Genomic DNA, 19642 nt, shown 5'->3' with positions numbered 1-19642 from the left:
TTCCGTTCCAATCGTTCGTCAATTCGCGATGAAAGATCGATTCGAGTCTTGCTTTGTTGTCTCTCGTTGTGGAAAAATTTGCCATTTTTTTCAAACATGTAGAATAAATCGGGATCGAAAATAACGAGGTACAAAATGTATGTGTTGAATAACTCAGAATTTATATGTTATAGTAATAATTACAAATATACGATGTAAAATCATACATTATTTTTCATTCAATTTTATTATTAAAATATTCTTATATATAGTATAAAAAAATATAAAAGAATCATTATCAATACAATTGATTTTTCGTTTTAATTTTTATGATAAAGTTGAAAACATTAAAAATTTTTCTATCTTTTAAAAAAAGGGATTTCAGATATAAAAATTTAAGAATCATATATGGATTAAAACTATATTCTAATAATATAGATATGCAATAGTATAGAGAAAATCAGTTTTTTTGATTCTTTATGTAAATATATATATATTTTTTTAAATAGTGATAATAATATAAAAAATTTTAAAAAGTGATAATAATATAATCTGAGTGATAATAATATAATCTTTTGAAATGATCATTTTTTTTTTATTTTTGTGCATCTCCTGAGTAAAAATTTAGAATTTAAAAAATGTTAAAATTTGTGAAAAAAATTCGAAACATTCGAAAATCTGAAAACTTAAACTTCATAAAAACATATAAAAAATTGCCTTTAGAAATTCTTGAAACTTAAATTTATAATGAGCTAATAATACAATGTTATTTCTGGTTTGTAAAAAATTAAATTTTTATGTTTTATTTTCTTTTCATGTAATGAATTATATGAAATTATATCAGTTAAGATAAGTTTTGAAATTTAAACACGAATTAATTATTATTTATTTGTATTTTGAAGTTCAAGAATTCGAAACTTTTTGACTTTCAAAGAGTTTCGAGGTTTCAAAGTTTCAAGTATTTTATTTTTAGATATAATTATATTGGATAAGAAATACTGTCTTGTTTATCTATTTCCAAATGAAGAATATATGGAATATAAAAGTTAGATATATAAAGAATTCATCAAAAAGTGATTTAAATATTTATAACAATTATGATTCAGAATAATCTTTAGTTTTATAAAAATATTATAATTTTTAATTTTTTTTTTCTCTTTTTATCTATCAACTCAAGTATCTCATTTTCTTTTTATGCATTATTATAATTATATAATTAATATAATAAATATTTTGATTTTTTTAATGAGACGTCACAATTGACCTGAGATCATTTTGATTGATAATTTTGTTACATATTATAAAGCAAAACGATATGATTTGATAATTTCATATAAATATGTAAGATTGTCATACATATATAAATTTTTAGCTTAAAATGTATACAGGTTTTATAAAAGGTATTTATAAAAATTTATGAAATTTCAGTAGTATATAATAGTCATCAAAACAAGCAAAAAAATTTTAATTTAATTTAATAAACATAAATCTAAAAACTATTAATTTCAAAAATATTCTATTTTTCTCTATTTTTAATAATAGCATAATAGATTCTATTTCAATTATAAATATCTAGAACTAATCCATAAAAATATATATTATATTTAATTAATTAAGTTAATTATATTAATTTAATTTATCCTAACATTATATAACAGCAATATCAGAGATCTTTTAATACATGCGTATATATATATCTATGATAAAATAATAGAAATATGTACTGAAATGAACGATATATCAAAATGCCGTGTAAAAACATCTTAAATTAATAATAAAAAAATTTCATAACTTCAAAACTTATATAATTTTTAGATCTATATTTATTTTTTTTTGTTTTAATGTATATTATATGTTTCTGAAATTTGGTAATAATTTTTATAAACACTATATAATATTTTCTACATCATTTTTATGTATTTCAAAATGAAACTGTTATTTTTGATCCTAGTTTATTCTCATTGAACGATTTCGAACGGAACATCGAAAGTAGGGAAAGATCAAAAAAGACTGACTAGAGACCCGTTGTGCAACCGACGAAGATGGACCGTCGCCATTTTCCCTTTCACTTCAACGAAAGCGTGCATCAGTGGGTCAAAGCTACTGCTAAGTAGTTAGGAGGGACCGTGATATCGGACGTATACGTTCATTTAAATCGTTATCTACTGATCTAAATATCAGCTATTCGAAAAAAGAAGCAAACACATCGAGACTATGTTGAAAAGCGAGAACAACAACAGTGTCTACCGTTTTTATTATTATTTTTTTCTCTTCAAGCGTGCAAAAGTCACCTTTCCGGAGACCCGAGACTAGCTTTTGCGGTATCTTACCGTGTTTAATTTTACAAAGAAAATATACATATATGTACTAATGTCAATTTAAATGATGGAATAACTTCCTAAAAAACTTCATTCGCGACGACAAACGATAGTTTGTGATGTGTTTATTCCATCGAGTATGATTTTATGTTTACGATATTATGTTTCAAGATCGTTTCTTTTTACTGACTTTTAATCGTGCTGGAACGTGAAACAGCGGAATAGCCACTCGGATCTAGATAAAATACAACAAAGATTGGAAATGCCATTCAATCCGAGACATGTCTTTTAATAACTATTTTGATTTTTTTTTTCGGGTCTCTTTCAAGGTCGAACAAATTTACTACCGAATCGCTCTTACTACAGAGATTTATCTAACGACTAGAATGCTATCTGCTAGACAAAGCATTACATGTCTACATCTAAACTAATGATCTACGACATCGATCGAGTTTTCTCGAAAATCTTATCTATCAGCTTCTAAACGAGAACATTTGTACGCTATTTTCATAGCGATTTTCTATTCAGTGAGTCGCGAATTAGCGAGAAATGTAAAGAAGATTTATAAAGAGAGATAAAGAAGAGATTTTATTTAGAAAAAATAATAAAGTAAAAAAATGTAAAATAAAAGTAATTGAATGAAGTTAATTAGAATAATATATTATATTAATGCCTGAATTTGAGTTGAATATTTGGATCACTTCATTGAAATGTTAATATCTGAATATATTTAAGATATATTTAAGAATATTTAAAATCAGTCTACAAATCAGAAAAAATTCTGAATTTTAAATATTATATAATCGATATATCTAAATTTAATAAAAATCTAATATTAAGCTTTAGGTTTAAATCTTAGATTATAAGAAATTGAATAACTTCCATTTCTTTCTTAAGATTAAAGATTATATAAAATTCGATTATAAATAATGCCAATAGAAAAAATTTTTTGCAAATTTAAAAAAAATATTTTTTCTTTTATTGACTGAATTTTAATGATATTATGATTCATTATGGATTTTTAAGATCTAAGATTTATGAATAAAATTTAGATTAATCTGTTTCCAGTAACAGCGGTAATTATAAGTCATTTTAATAATTAAGTCAAAAATCACATAAATCAAATATATCATTTTTTTAGAGCGAGGACTCGATTTCGATTAATCATTGAAACTCGTCGAGATCGTCATTATCCGTACATTTATTTGTTTACGAATAAATTATTCTTATTGATATAAAGAGCTAAAAAAATAATTTCAAGACGCAGATTTAAAAAAATTGAAATCTAATCTAAAAAAAAATCTAAAAAAAAAAATATTGCAATCTTTTGTAATTTTGAAAAACTATTTCTTCTTTAATTAAATTTAAATTCATTAAATTTTTTAGGATTTACGATTGGCAATTTATAATTGTGATCTATTGTAGACTGGTTATTACTCGATTTAAATTTTAATATTCGATGATCTCTAATTATTCAGATATTATTTCAGATATTCGAAATGTTTATCATAATTTGAATTTAACTTCCAAAATTTGAATATTTGAATTTTTTTTGTTCACTATTTACATATACATCTAATTTTTGGCTATTCTTTATATTGTATCGAATTATGCATGCATTAATAATTTGTTCTTAAATAAATAAAAAAATAAGTGCGATTAAATAAAAAACATTGATATATGCTCATTTTGTTTTTTGTACTTTTCATGAAAAAAAAACAAATAGTATTGGATTTTTGGATTATCTTGAATTATATTATAAATAAACAATATAACACTTATAACCACTCTTTTGAGCTTCAGAAAACAACAAAATTAATTACATTTCTATGCCAAATTAAGATAAATTAAGATAAATTAAAATCTTAATTGATCGAGATGATTATATTAATTTTTTTTAAATTTGATTTTTTTATTCTAAATTGAAATATTAATAAGAAAACTTCATCTGAATAATTATGAAAAAAATTCAACTGCAGATATATTTGAATACTCAGATTTAAGTTCGAATACTCGAATACTCATATCCGGTTTTCAAACCAGATCAAACCAATTCAGATTATAATATATTTTAAACTAAAGATTATTCGGATGAAAATAACTAGAAGAATGCCCAATTTTTTGCCTTGCTTTTTGCCTGCTTAACCATCGCAGAATTATTCTGGAATTAAAATTCCACTTTTTGAAGTATAGAAATTTATGCCTTGAAAATTATATGCTTTTAGAAATTTAAGATACGCATCATAAAAAATATGAATTTTTTTCTATCTCATTCGAGTTAATGAAATAAGCGAAATAAAAAAAAAAGTCATCAATAATTTTTAAAATACCGAATAATTGAAGAATTCTACGATCTTAATCGTACAACAATTATTCGATAGATACTACTGCAACCAATAAAAACTCTAACAAAGATAACTTATAACTATTAATTAAATAATAAAATAGCTTAAATAAAATTAAGGAAAATAAACTTATTGAATGTGATACACAATATAAAGAAGAAAAGGAGACGTAATAAAATATTAAACGACAAATAGATTCCTCGCTAAATCGTGAAAGACCATTAAACCCTGTAATGCATAATAACACTCGACTAAATGGCACGTGGAATCCTACCGGGTTCATTCGCGATAGTACGTTAATTTGATAAATAGAAAGACGAACAGACGTGATTGATCAAACGTTCAATTACGAAAAGGCAGAAAAAAAAAACAGCAAATATACAACATGTACTTACATACATTACATGTGCGCATGCGCACATAAGATAGAGAGAGAAACAGAAAAGAAAGAAGAAGAGAGTAAAAAGTTCATGAATAGTGGGAAAGCAGAAAAAGAAAAAAAGAAAGAAAAATAGAGAAAAAAGAGGCACGTTAAGAAGGTACTAGAAAAAAATGATATTGCCGTAAAATTCAGACTATAGAAATACAAGTATTCATATATCGAGATACGATTAAAGCGAAACTTATGCAGAGGACACGCGCGTTCTATTAGTCGATAAATGTTAATTGAAGAGTTCTTGTAATATAAAACACTGTAAATGCGAAAATTGAAAAATGTTCTATATTCCAATTGAAGCATATAAAATAAATTTAAGTTTTTCATAAGTAGTTTACTTATTATTAATAATCATGTTAAAAGCAAATTAGCATCACTAGTATATCAAACATTTTTATAAAACACTAAGTACCAATTCAAATATCACTTACTGTTTCTTGACTTTTGTCTATCACTTATATGTGATTTAATATTATATTTTCAGTTAATTGATTGTTGATTTCTTAATCCATTTGAAGAAACAAAATCATGAAAATCAAACAATGTATGACAGATACATTGAAGAATATAATAAATATATTTCTATTATTAAAGCAGTTCAAGGCTGTGTTAAAATTTATAGAATTAAATATTATTAGTTTTACAATAATTTACTTGGAATATAATAAAATATACTTTTATCTATAATATATTATATTTTATGAAAATAAAAATAATATTATATAGATATATAATAAAGAAATATATTTTTTCTATGCAAGTTATTCTGAAAAAGAAACAAATAAGATTGGTACTTGATATATCATTTATGAATTTAAATAAATGATACATTAAATTTTCTTTAAAATTAAAACATAGTAGATACATAAAATTTTCTACAAATATAAATTCCATAAATTTTTTTTGGAATTTTTTCATTTTTTTTTCTTTACCATAAATTTATGCAAAAAATAAAAAATTTTATAATTCATTTGAATTGTTGTATTCTTTATTTTTATTTAAATTTTATAAATAATTTAATTGCTATTGGCTTCTAATTCTCAAAAAATTTTAAACATTTTATAACTTTGCTTTTAACTAACATATAATGCTAATATCTAATGTACAATAATTTTTAATTAGATTCATAATTATAACTTAAATTGTAAATAACTTTAAGTTTTTATTATTTATTATAATTCTTTAGAATCTTTAAGTTAATGTACATGAATATATATATCTCAATTTTATCAATAGCAACTACAGCTCCTAAAAAAATTTGACTTTTCAACACTCACATTGTTCTCAACAAAAGTTAGTTTATCTATATATAAATAGTTGAATTTAAACAATTTCCATCTTTTTCCTGAAAAAAATTTAATTTTTAAAATTTTATAAGAACTCTTCAATTCACAAGATTCGATCACAACTTACATCTATGCCATTCGCGTTTGATATTCGGTACATATCATTGAGCAAAGCCGAAGGTACAAAAATCGGGAATCGGATTCGCGATTCCGAAGAGCGGGAGGGACGTAAACACGGATCTCATTGAATTCGACCGAGCCTATTCGAATCATCAAATAGCGTCGTGTTACGGCCATGCGTCTCTCTACTCGTTAACAAAAATAAGTATCGCTTGGAAGCTAGGCCGCTACACGACGACGATCATTAAAATCATGGACGAGGAGGATTACATATACTCGGTGCAAACGCGCGCGAGCGTGGCAAGAATTGCCGCGAACTTCGTTCCTCGGAACGACACGAGGGGACATAACCTCGAGGAACGGAAAATATAATTACAGTTAGGAAGTTCGAGGCGCTCGCCATTCTAAAGGACGCAATTCATAGAAGCACGTCTTAAATTGCGCGCGAATAAAATATGATTCAACCGATAGAGAAACAGCGCGTGCCCATACGAAAAAAGGACCAATAGGAAAAACTTATCGCCTGCGAACATTTTACGAATAACTTACGTGCTAATACTTTGAAAAATGCTTGTCCTCGATCCTCGATCACATTACTTTTGTATACTCGCCATCTGTATCGTTCCCTGCTATTCTTTTTTTAAAAACTACTTAATTCGACCTAAGTTTTTAACGCTACCTTTGGACGTTTTGGCTTTTGCTCGTTCGTTCGGGTGTTTGATTTCTCTGTATTGCATCGAATTGTGTATCGGCTGACGCTACCAGTCGAGGTCGCTGCGATCGCTTTTTTCGGATATTTAACCGTTTAATTCCCTGCAGACCGGGACGAGAAGAAAGATTCGATGAGAGCATCACTATGATCCGTGTGAAGATCACAGAGTTAATTTGCTCGATTATCGAATGGTAAAGAGAATCCTTCTTTTCTAAGAACGTTTTTGTTTTGAATCGAGAATAAATTGGAGGGTAAGCCGTGCGCGTAATTCGATTAATACCCCTTTCCTTCTACGCGTAGTGTTCGCAATCCCCACACTCGGACAGCGTGGGTGTGGACGGGCACTAGGTGGGATTCGAGTCCTCGTAGGCCTTTTCGTAGTCTCGTCGACGAATCACCGCAAAGTGTGTCATCTGAAAAGAGTTGGTCTTCTTACAGCCACGCTCCAACGTGCCAGTCATACTGTAACCCATGTTGAAGTCGCTCGACGATACGTTCGACGTCAGGTACAACTGGAAAACAGAAGCAAACGGGCATCATTGCGAAATTTTCTTTCTACAATGAAACACTGATTACTCGAGTTTCGATTAGCCAAATGACCAATTATTGTTGTGGATACTAATCTAAAAAAAAAAGAATAATTAAATTGTTATAATTTATTTTTTATATTATGTACTTTGGTATGTACTTTTTTATATAATAAGTACTTTATACTTGAAAACTGAATACATTTTTGATTAATTTTTGATATAGAATATCAATTTCAAGAATTTATGCATCTAAAAGATATATATAAGCTTTTGTACGTTATACACGATATTAATATATTTCTGGAACATCTCTGGAAAATCAATTCTAGACACCAAAAATTGGAAAAATGTTAATTAAGACATTTATTATGAATAATTAAAGTTTGAATTAAATGAAGTGAAATGGAAATAGAAGCGATAACTCTATCTTTGTCACAAACTAAGAATTTAGAACTTAGAAAACTAATGAACTTATAAATAAATCTAATACATAATATATTTTTGCATACCAATTTTTGTATTTCTTTTTTTAGATCTTTTAAGAATCTTACGAATATATTAACATCGTGTAAATTTGTATCAAGATGAAACTTGTTAAGATAGTATTGTGTATATTATATGTAACTATATTATATGTAAAATTAATATTAACTACAAATTTTAGTTTATATTATATTTTTAATATATTATCTAATTATCTAGATGGTTAATTATAATCAGAAAAATAACAATATCGAACAATTGATCGGAACGAAGCATGACATTCTTATTATCGGGAATTATAAAATCGATACATATATAATACAAGATCATATTAATATTAGTGTTGCAAGGTTATGTTATGTTGAGCTACATTTTAAAAAAGAATTTTTTATAAGAAAAACAATTATTTCATATTTCAAATTTATATTCTATCTTCATAATCAAATTTCATCTTGATTAAATATCGTAAAATATATTAAATTAAAGTAGTTTTAATTTTAATTAATAATAAAAAGTTAAATCATGATAGTTAGATTAACTTAGAAATTTTTATAATATTAATTCATTCTTTTTTAGATGTCAATTAAATGCTATATATATAAAATTATATGTTATTATTATATTATTATAAATTATTATATTATTATAATATATATAAAATTGTAGATTATATTATAATAGATATATATATATATATATATATAATAGAACGTTAATATTAATATATTTGTGGGATATCTTTAGAAATTAATTTTAAAGGCTAAAACAAACAAATATTAGTATATAAAAATATTGATTAAAATTTATTTATTAAGTTATAAGTGATTTAAAGTTGCATTAGTAAAAGTAAAATAGAAATAAATTAGTATATATTTATTTTCACAATGGCATACTTTTCTCTATTTTTACTTCATCCAATGCAAACATAATTGTTTATGACCTAAAAATAAATTTTTGTATGGCAACTTTTTAATTTATTTTAGCTTTTGGAAACGATCCTAAGATTTTATATTTTTATTCTACTATCTATTCTATTGTTTTTCCTTTAAATTTCATAATGATCAGTCATAGATATCTGAATAAAATAAAATATTGGAAAATTTTTATATTTTTAATTGTTTCAAAATATTCAGATTTAGTTTTTCCTGATTATAAGTAAAACCATTTATGCAAACATGTCCTAATTAGTTCGGGTAATTGACATTCTATTGTATTTAATAATGTACTCGCGTTTTCTTGCATTCGATGTTTGTTCGTAATCGAAAATCCGATCATTGACGATCGTTTCGAGCAAGCCAACGAAAACAAGAGGCTGGAGTGGCATATACCTTGAAATCAGGATCGGTTGTCATTCTTTTGAAAGAGCCGACGATGTAAAGCGTGCCAGTTCCCGTGTCCACCATTTTTGCCTGAGTGCTGTACCTGAAACCACGAAAATTTGGTAAGTGATGTACAAAGTGAAAATTAAAATTTCATTTCAATCTTAAAGAATAACAATGCTTATAATTTTTATGAATTTATGAAACTTATGAATATATTAGTAAAATATCTAATTGACAGTTAATAAAGCATGTAGAATAGAGTGGGATAAGAAAAATTAAAACTGTATTATTTATGATTATTTATTAATTTTTAACTTGTATTAATGTGGCATTAATTTTTAAGATTTAATGTAAAAAAATAATTTATGCAAAATTATTAAATTTTTGAAACGCTGCAGGAGGTTTGAGGTTTTAATTTTTTGTTTTTTAAACATAATTTTAATTTTTATTTCTTATTATATTATCAATATTATCGTTTTATTTACATATTCATTTTAAAATATAAAATATATGTAAAATTAAGCTACATTTTAAAAGAGAATCTTTTATAAGAAAAACAATAATTTCATATTTCAAATTTATATTCTATCTTCATAATCAAATTTCGTTGTGATTAAATATCGTAAAATATATTAAATTATATACAATATAAATATGCAAATAAGGAATATTTGTAAAATATAAATATATAATTTTCTTTAATCTACATATTTAATTTGAATTTTTTTAATCCGAAATTCTTTTTATACTTTTATATAAATTATTGAATAAACATTTATAAAATTAATAAAAATTATAAAATTAATGAATTAAAATAAACATGTAATAAATAATGAATAATAATTTTTTAAATTGGACACTTCAGAATCTTCAGATTTCAGATTTTAATAGCTAAATACTAGAAGATTATTACAGAATTTATTATAAAAAATATTTTGTTCGATATTAGAAGTCATGAATAGAAAACAGAAATAGCGATAATTGGTCATTCGATGTAATATATATATATATATCTCGTTAATAAAATTAAAAAAACAAATATATCGTGAGATCAGCCGTAGATCAATATTTTCCAGTTATCGCTAACAACCAGATCGCTTACTTGAAAATATGTTACTCATTTTTTCGCGTTTACAATAAAAAATTAATATGTTTATAATGTAATTATAGTTGTTGTACAGAAATACGACATACGATGTATTGTAATATTTTCAATTTAAGATAACATATAAATGGAAAATTTTATTATTTTGCTATGCAGATCAAAATCGAAAGAAAAAATCATTATTAGCAAATGAAAATTATAAGAATTAAGGAATCTTTACAATAAAGATATATTCTACGATATAAATTTATCTTGTTAAAATATTTTACATTAAATTTCATATTTAACTTTAATTTCTTTATAAATTATTATTATATTTTGAAATTTAATATTCAAGACACATACTATTACGTAGCAAATATATAAATATTATAAGCGTTTGTTATAAGCGTTTTAAAAAAATCTTCTAGAACAATTATAATTAGAATTTAAACAACTAGTTTTCTAAATCATATCTTCTTTAAAAACATTACATATAAATGAAAGTAAGATCTATATGAATAATATAATTGTGTTTAAAATATATAGTTGGATTAATTAAATTTAATACTAATTAAAATCTCCATAAGATGATAATTTTAATCATTCTTTTCTAATCGTGAAAATCTCTACAAATTGAAATATAAATTCACTTTAACTTGAATTACATAGTACATGTTTAAATGCATGATTTTATCTCTTTATTTTAAATTCAATATAAGCTCGATGTTTATAAATCATTCAATCAGAATTTATTTTTATAAATAAAAATTGTTCTTATTTATATGTGTACAAATCGAAATAATTTTGTACAAATCAAAAAACGATTTTTTATTTTGATTTTATTATTGATTTTTAATTTATTATTGATTCCTTTCTTCTAATTGTTAGAATTGTCTTAAATACCCGAATATAAAAAAAAGTATTTATATTTTTTTTAGTTTGAAAAAAATATCAAAATATTCTTTTGTGTCGAATTTTTACTATGTGAATTTATTAAACATCTATTACTTGAAAAATAATAGGACTAGTAAGATAAATTTGTATAGATATAGATAAGTTTATAGTTTTTAAGTAAAAATTTATTTCTTTTTTAAAATTTGAATTATTAAAACTTATCTCAGTATTCAGTACATTAGTTAGACAACAATTAATTATATTTTAATTATTATTATAATTGATTACAAAAAGTAGTTTTTTAAATATCTAAAATGGAATATTATTATTACAAATAAATTATTATTTTATTCATAATCAAAATTATTATTATTAAATCATTTTATAATCAATTATTGAATTAATATTATTAATAAAATGCTTATGGTTATTCTTTTAATCATTGAACAATAATTATTAAATAATTAATCATAAATTAATAATTAATCATTAATAACATAATTTTACACTAATTAATCTTTAATTATTGATCAGATTACATTTTATTTAATTGTGTTGAATATAAATATATATGTATAAATAAAACATCATTTTACAATGCCCAATATTAATAATTAATTTATCTATTAACGCATATTAAAATATATTTTAATAGTAATTAAAAAGAAAATATTTTGACATAAAGTAATGATAAAAACACAGAAAAGAGTGGAAAAATAAATAAATTAATTAAGGAAAGTTGCTCGAGAAAAAGTTATGTTGTCAGTTTCATTAAATTTTTTTTCTTAACAATTTAAATTAGATTTTTTTCTCAAATAAACAATTTAAAATTTTATTTTGATAAACTATATATTAAATATTTAAAAGAATATAAAAAAAAAATAAAAAATAAAGTTTGACTAGTATTCTTTCAGCCATGATTTTTCCCATGATTTTTAAATAGAAAAATAAATAGATTTTTTTTTCATAATATGTTCTGATAATATTTATTTTTTGCATATAGAAATAAAAAAATATTTTAAGCAATTTTTAAAAAATTAAAAATAAAAAACTAATGTTTAAATAAAATATTTTTTTACATATACATTTTTTGAAACAATATATTGCAATATATATCCAATATACGTATTCAAGCATATAATTTTCTAATCAATTTTCTCTATATTAAAAAATAAAATGAAATTTTATTAAATAATCTGAGACTGTGTTGTGTTGAACTTTTTCATATTATTTGAAAGTGAATATCAGCCAATCAGTGATCGATATAATTCATGTTTTCTATATCATCTTATTATTCTATTTTTTATTTCTTTATTTTCTTTTTACTATGCACTATTGATGTCACTCAATTATAATCGGCATAGCAACGAGTATTATACCGATCGATAATTAATATGCATTCTCAATCAAATGACGAAAATCGAACAATATAAAAAGACTTATTGTATAGCCTCAATCACCCGAATATTTCCTAATTCCTCTTAATCGATATTATAACTAAGTATTATGAATATAATTTTAAATATGATAAAATTATTAAAATGATAAAAATTTATTAAATCTATGAGATAAAATTATCTTTTAGATATATTACAAAATTGAAAGAAAAAAGTAATTATTAAAAATAAAATAATTTTATTTTAAATTTTAATACTTTTTATTTACTTTAAGAAATTATAAGAAAATATATATATATCTATAAATCATTAAAAATCACTAAATATTTGAATTACTAAATATTTTAATGAGAAATTGTGAATCGCTGAATATTAATATTGATTGGATTGAAAATAAAAAATAAAAAAAAAAAGAATAATTTAAAACAATGCCATATTTAAGAAATAATTGATTGATATTATTCCATTCTCCTTTACAATTATTATTATTTAATATAGCAGTACCAATAATAAATTTTTATTCTTTTGAAATTGTTTGCAATATTCATTTAATATGTTTTTTCTATATAAATTAATTAAAGAACGTATACATTGATACATGTTCAAGAATAATCCTAATTTTTTTTCAGAAAATTATTAAAAAATCTTTAATTTATTTAAATTTTTTTTAACAATATTATCATAAAAATACTGTAAATGTTAGCTACAATAATATTAATATTAAAATGAATTATATTTAATTAAATTATAAAACTGTAATAGAATTTATAGTAAGTAAATTTAGATTTAATTAAAGCTTATTTTTGTTATAAAAGTTTCACTTGTTTTTTTTTATAAAGAAATACAAAATTTTTAAATTTTAACTGGTTGAAGTCAAAAATAAAATGATTCGAATAAAGTTAAGAATAGTCATTTAAATAATTTATTATTCAAAGCATCGAATGGAAGTTAACTATGCATAAATACAGTCGACATTATAAGTTGAACGGGTCAATTATAGTAGCTACGAATAAATATTTGGAAAATTAAAACTTTATTTAAATATTAAAAAGTATAAATATTTTATTCGAAATTTCAACTAATTAATTTTTCAACTTTTTCTCTTTTTCATATTTTTTTTGCTCTATTACTAGATAACATATAAGAAAATAAATTTTAATAATTAAAATTTGTTAATATATTTTATGAGCTTGAGAATAAGAAAAAATATTAAATAAATGTTTTTATTAAAATTTATGCCAAATATAAAATGCTAAATATGATAATACGAAATATAAAAAAGTAATAGACTTGTGTTATAATATAAAAATAAATCAATAATACTATGCTAGAAATTTTGAAAATAATTTCTAGTATCATCAAATTTTTGAAGTTATATAACGAAATATCACAGTTATTCACGAATCGAAAATATTATCTGCAGATATTATGCAGACTTTGTTTACGGTTTTTAAATATCGATACTTCGATAGAGAAGTATCGCATTCCTCCATGTCCGTAAATTGATTGCGACAATTAACAGGATTATTTCGACTATTTCATTTATTTTTTAGAAAAAACTTTTATGGAATTTTCCAGCGATCAAATGGATTTCTTTTGAATTTTAAATAGATTTTTCATACTTTTTATATTATTTAATAATATATGTTTTTATAATGATATGATTTTTATTATCCAAAGTTATTTTTTTGATATCTTTAGCATGCTCTCGCAATTATGATTTCACTTTATTTAACTTCATTGTTCACTATTGATACTTCCAAAATACATTTGTTCTTCTTCAATTGACAAATCACATTATATTAATTAATATTAATTAAAAAAAAAGTATAAAAATACAATTATTTCATCATTAATAATTGATTTGATTATCGTGTAAATATGTATATGTGATAATCATTCAAATGATTATAGATTATTAATTAATAATTAGATTAGAAATATTGTACAAAATAACAAGATTACTTTCTGTGATTATTTCATTAATGATTAGTAGTTGATTATAATAATGATTAAAATATAATTGATTTTTGTTCAAAGTTCATGATTTATGTTCATTACTAGCTTGTTGAATTCTATAATACATATATTTTATATATAAAAAATATAGCATTCTATTTAAAAACATTTTCAATTTCAAAGTTATAGATTTTGAAGTTTTTTTTATGATCACTTATCATAGCTTTTGAGATATTTGCAAAAAAAAATTGCTATTATTATGTAAAATTTCATTTACATACTATATGCATCCGATAGTATAAGATAACATGTGATCACCCCTTTTATTAATATTAATATAAAACAGATAACTGATATGTATAAAGGGTGAACCAAAAAGAAGAATCAAAAAACTATTTCCTCATGAATTGTGATAAAAATATCTCAATTTTAATCTATATTAAATTTTTTTTTCATTCTTAGTTTTTACTTGATCATGGAAATCCTTATTGTCAGTATTTGTGTATAAAAGCTTTGCTAAAATTAAATATAATATTTGAGTTGCAATCATCGATTATATAAATGCATCTTTCCTTGGAATTTAAACTTTTTATAGATAAATACTTATATCTCTACATGAAACTTCTGACATTTACAGCAATAATTAAAATAAATGTTAAAATTTGCCAATTAATTTAAATAAGTTATATTTATATACTTAAGTTATATTTATATACTTAAGTTGCATTTATTTCATAATTTTTGGATTTATATCAATAAAAATTAGTAAATTTGTGAGAAAAACAATAATAGTTTGTAATATATATGTAATATATTTGGATTTTTATAATAACATTTTATTCGAATATTTTATTGCAATTATTTTATTACAATATTATCTTAAAAAATTCTTTCGTCAAAAATTTACAAAAATAAATAATAATTATATCTTAATAATGCATTATTTAATATCTTAATAATTATATTTTAATATTCTTAATCTTTAATAATAGTGAACAAATACAAAAAAAGTGAAGTTAGATCTTAATGATTAATGATATCAAAATATTAATATATTCTTGATACATCTTCCAAGAATTAATTCTTGAGATTAAAACAAATACAAAAATCGATGTATAAAAATGTCTTATTTTGCTCTCCTAAAATCTCTTCAAATGAATTTGATGAAAATATTCAATTTATAATGAATATATTCACTTTATCACATTATAATTTATTATATACTTATGATATACTATATGCATCAATATCCTAAACCATCTCCAAGAAATCTCTTCAAGTTATTGAACGAATCGAAATACAAAGATAATCCAAAGTGCCCTTTGGGTTATTGCAGAATCCTTCGAACACAAAAAGAAGAAATATCTCGAGGTGGAGACGAAGCGATACCGCTTCATATACCGTGACGCCGAGAATCGTACACGCGAAACGAGGCAAGAATAATTGATAAGGAAAGAAATGTCGAAAAATAAAAGGGAGGGATTTGGGGAAAGGGAAAAAGTGGCGAAGAAAAGAGGGGTGTGCGAAGGTTAGACCGTTTTTGGTGGGTCGAAGGGAGAGATAGGTAGCAAGAGAGATAAAGAGTAAGAGGGCAGCCCTCCCTTGGTGACTCGAGGGGCTTATTCCGGCAAACGCTTCAGCCGGCGACGATCATTAAAAGTTTAAACGCTCTCCATTGAAGTGCGGCGGATCCAACACTCGGTTTAAAATCCACCGTGGCTCGTGCTTTGACTTTTCCTCCGGTTCTCGATTCGCTTCACAAAGGAAAGTTCTAAGCCGGAGCACCCTTTCAATGCTCGAGCTGTCCGCCACGTTCCACGTATACTACCTACCTACCCCGCATTGATTGCCAGCGCGCACATTTTCCTCCTTGTTCCACGGCTAAAAATTCTTCCGCTCGAACTTCACCCTCCCCCTCGAGCCGTAGTATCGCGCGACGAGGGCTGTTCAATAAAACATGAGCGCGTCTACAAATTTCAATCGGCATTTTTTTCTTTTCTTTTGTTTTTTTTTTGATCAAGACTGAACGCGTTTGTTGTTCATTTTTCGCGGAAACTACTATATCAATGAGAGAGACTTCGTCGAAAGTCGATCATATATTAAAAAATTAGAATTACTCACAATTTTCGACAATTTTCGACAATGTTTTTAGTACGGTAATAATTCTTATTAATTATTAAAAATTAATATTAATTATTAATACTAATTATAGATTCTATTAATTACTTTTTTCATATTTTTGTATTAATAATTTGTATTTTTTCTTTTTGCTTTAATCACAATATATGTCTTATTGTATTTTATATAAATGATTTTATCAAATATCCAGAATATTTTTCTTTAAATATGATGATTGATGATTTTTGTATAAATGTTTTATATAAGTTTTAGTTTTATTTAGTTTTCTTTATTGGATTCACTATAAAATTACTTAAGCATAGGAGTATAATAAAAAATAATAAGATATTATGTATCATAATGTATAAATTTTTAATATGCATATATGAAATACATTAATAATTAATAAAATTAATTAAATTTCGTTTTCATTTTTAAATTTTATCATAAAAAAATGATAAAAATTATAAGTAATCTTGAAGAAATATGTTTATATAGAGATAAAATATGTTTATAAATATGTTTTTCAACAATTTTTAAAAAACTAATGTATTAATTGTTAATTTGACTTTCATTTAATCTTTGTATATACTTCTTTCATATTTATAAAAAGTTCAAAAGAGAAATCAAACTTTTGATTAGAAAATTTTATCTTCGTTTTGCATTTTTCCACTTAAAAGTTTCAATAAAGATAATTTTTGAATAATTAGTTTTTTTGAATAAAAAATTTCATTTCTATTAAAATATATTAAAAAAATATAAATAAATATGGATATTATTGTTAATATTATTTTTTTAATCATTTTTTATTATTATTTATTTAAAATTAATAAATATTATAATTTATTTGGTATTTATCTTTATCTTATCTTTATCTTTATATGATAATTTTCTAAATATTTATGAGAATATAATGTGCAATAATATCTTCAGTATTTATCATTTTTTTCTAAATTATTTAAAAAGATAAATATATCTAAATAAATGTAAGTTTATTAATTATTATTTTTGTATATACAATATTAATATAACGTATAATTTAGTTAATATACAGAGTGTTAATATATTGAAACATCTTTCAACAAGAGTCAATTTTAAAGACTAAAATAAATACAGAAGATGATACACAAAAAGTCAATTGAAGCTTATTTATTAAATTATAAGCAATTTAAATTTGCATTAAATGGAGAATGAAACCGATAGAATGATAGAGCAAGAGTTATATTTTCTTTGTCATATCTTGATCTTCTTCATAACTTAAATTGCTTATAATTCAATAAAGAAGTCTCAATTGATACTTTACATAAATATTTTTTGTATTTATTTCAATTCCTAGATTTTTATGTTCCATGAATATATTAACACTATATATAGAACTTCATAATAGCACAAGATAAGATTGTTTAGATGTTTTTGTTACATTCACTTAAAATTAAAGAATCTTCCTAAATTTTTTTATTATAATATAAATATAATAAACTTTTAAACTTTTATTTGTGAATACGATATATAGAAATGAAGTAAGTTAATAATTGTAATATTAAATAAATATTTTAGAAATTATGTAGATAATATATTTCATTCACAAACTATTTCTTCCGAATTTATCTTATTTTGTTTTAAATAATATGTATGTATAAAAAATGTATGAAAAAATGATATATGGAAATTACTGAAATTGAAATTCTCCAATGAAAATAATATTATCAATTTTATACATTCAAAATATATATTTGAGTGGCTTTTAAAAATTTCTAACTTGTTACTTTGAATATAAATGAAATGTAAAAATAAATTCATATTTTAATAAGTTACTGCATAATATATCAATTGAAAGAATTTCTAATAATTTCTTTATTTTAAATTTTTTAAATATTATGATATAATATATAACTAATATATATAACTAATTTCAAGTAAGTATAACTTAAAAATAGATAATTAGATTAGATAAATAAAAAATATAAAGAATCAACGATTACAATAGAAAGTAATTGTAAAAGATCTTCAGATTAAAACGATGAATATATAAAAGATAATACAACAAGAAAACAAATGATTGGATAAATGCGTTATAATTGGAAACTTGCGTAAAGTTGCGTATGAAATATTGTTGAATTGGAGTAGAAATTATGAAATAAAATATTAATATTATAAAATTAATAATTATTAAATTAAATAACAATATGTTATTAAATTAAACATAACACAATAAATTATTAAATAAAAACATTAATATTAAATTATTAAATTATTAAATTAAATAAAAACATAATTAAATAAAAACATTTGAAAATACAATATAATATAAGTATATAAATATTATTATATAATATTATACAAATGTATAATATTAAAATTTTAAATGTAATTTTTAATGTAAAATTACATAATAAAATTACATAATAAAATTATATAATTTATAATAATTATTAAATTAAATAACAATATATTATTAAATATATTTTAAAATACAATACAATATAAATGTTATTAAAATTTTAAATGTAATTTTTAATGTAAAATTATATAATATTCAAAAAGAATGCCTATGTAATATTATTTTTCTGGAAATACTTCACATATTTATTTTTAAAATTTATTATTTTAAAAATTTCTAAAAATATTTTTTACTAAAATCTAGACAAAATATTCA

At 22.4% G+C, this 19642-nt stretch overlaps 1 protein-coding gene across 3 annotated transcripts in view; it reads right to left on the bottom strand.

The window, feature by feature from the left end:
- LOC122716368 overlaps positions 1 to 19642 on the bottom strand; it is a 55732-nt gene that overhangs the window by 1102 nt on the left and 34988 nt on the right. For 2 of the 3 annotated variants that reach the window (XM_043939377.1, XM_043939378.1), the window contains 2 exons: positions 9538 to 9631; positions 6491 to 7708 (listed from right to left, as the gene is read on the bottom strand). In XM_043939377.1, the coding sequence (XP_043795312.1) occupies positions 7541 to 7708; positions 9538 to 9631 (262 nt within the window). In that variant the 3' untranslated portion in view covers positions 6491 to 7540. Of the gene's footprint in view, positions 1 to 6490; positions 7709 to 9537; positions 9632 to 19642 lie in introns of those variants that run through there. The other variant, XR_006347011.1, reaches the window with a different exon arrangement.

This window comes from Apis laboriosa, unplaced genomic scaffold (assembly GCF_014066325.1).
Source record: "Apis laboriosa isolate Shangri-la unplaced genomic scaffold, ASM1406632v1 scaffold45_cov149, whole genome shotgun sequence".
Taxonomy (NCBI): domain Eukaryota; kingdom Metazoa; phylum Arthropoda; class Insecta; order Hymenoptera; family Apidae; genus Apis; species Apis laboriosa.
Note: the sequence above shows the minus strand (reverse complement) of the source record. Positions and strands in the feature narration are given on the sequence as shown.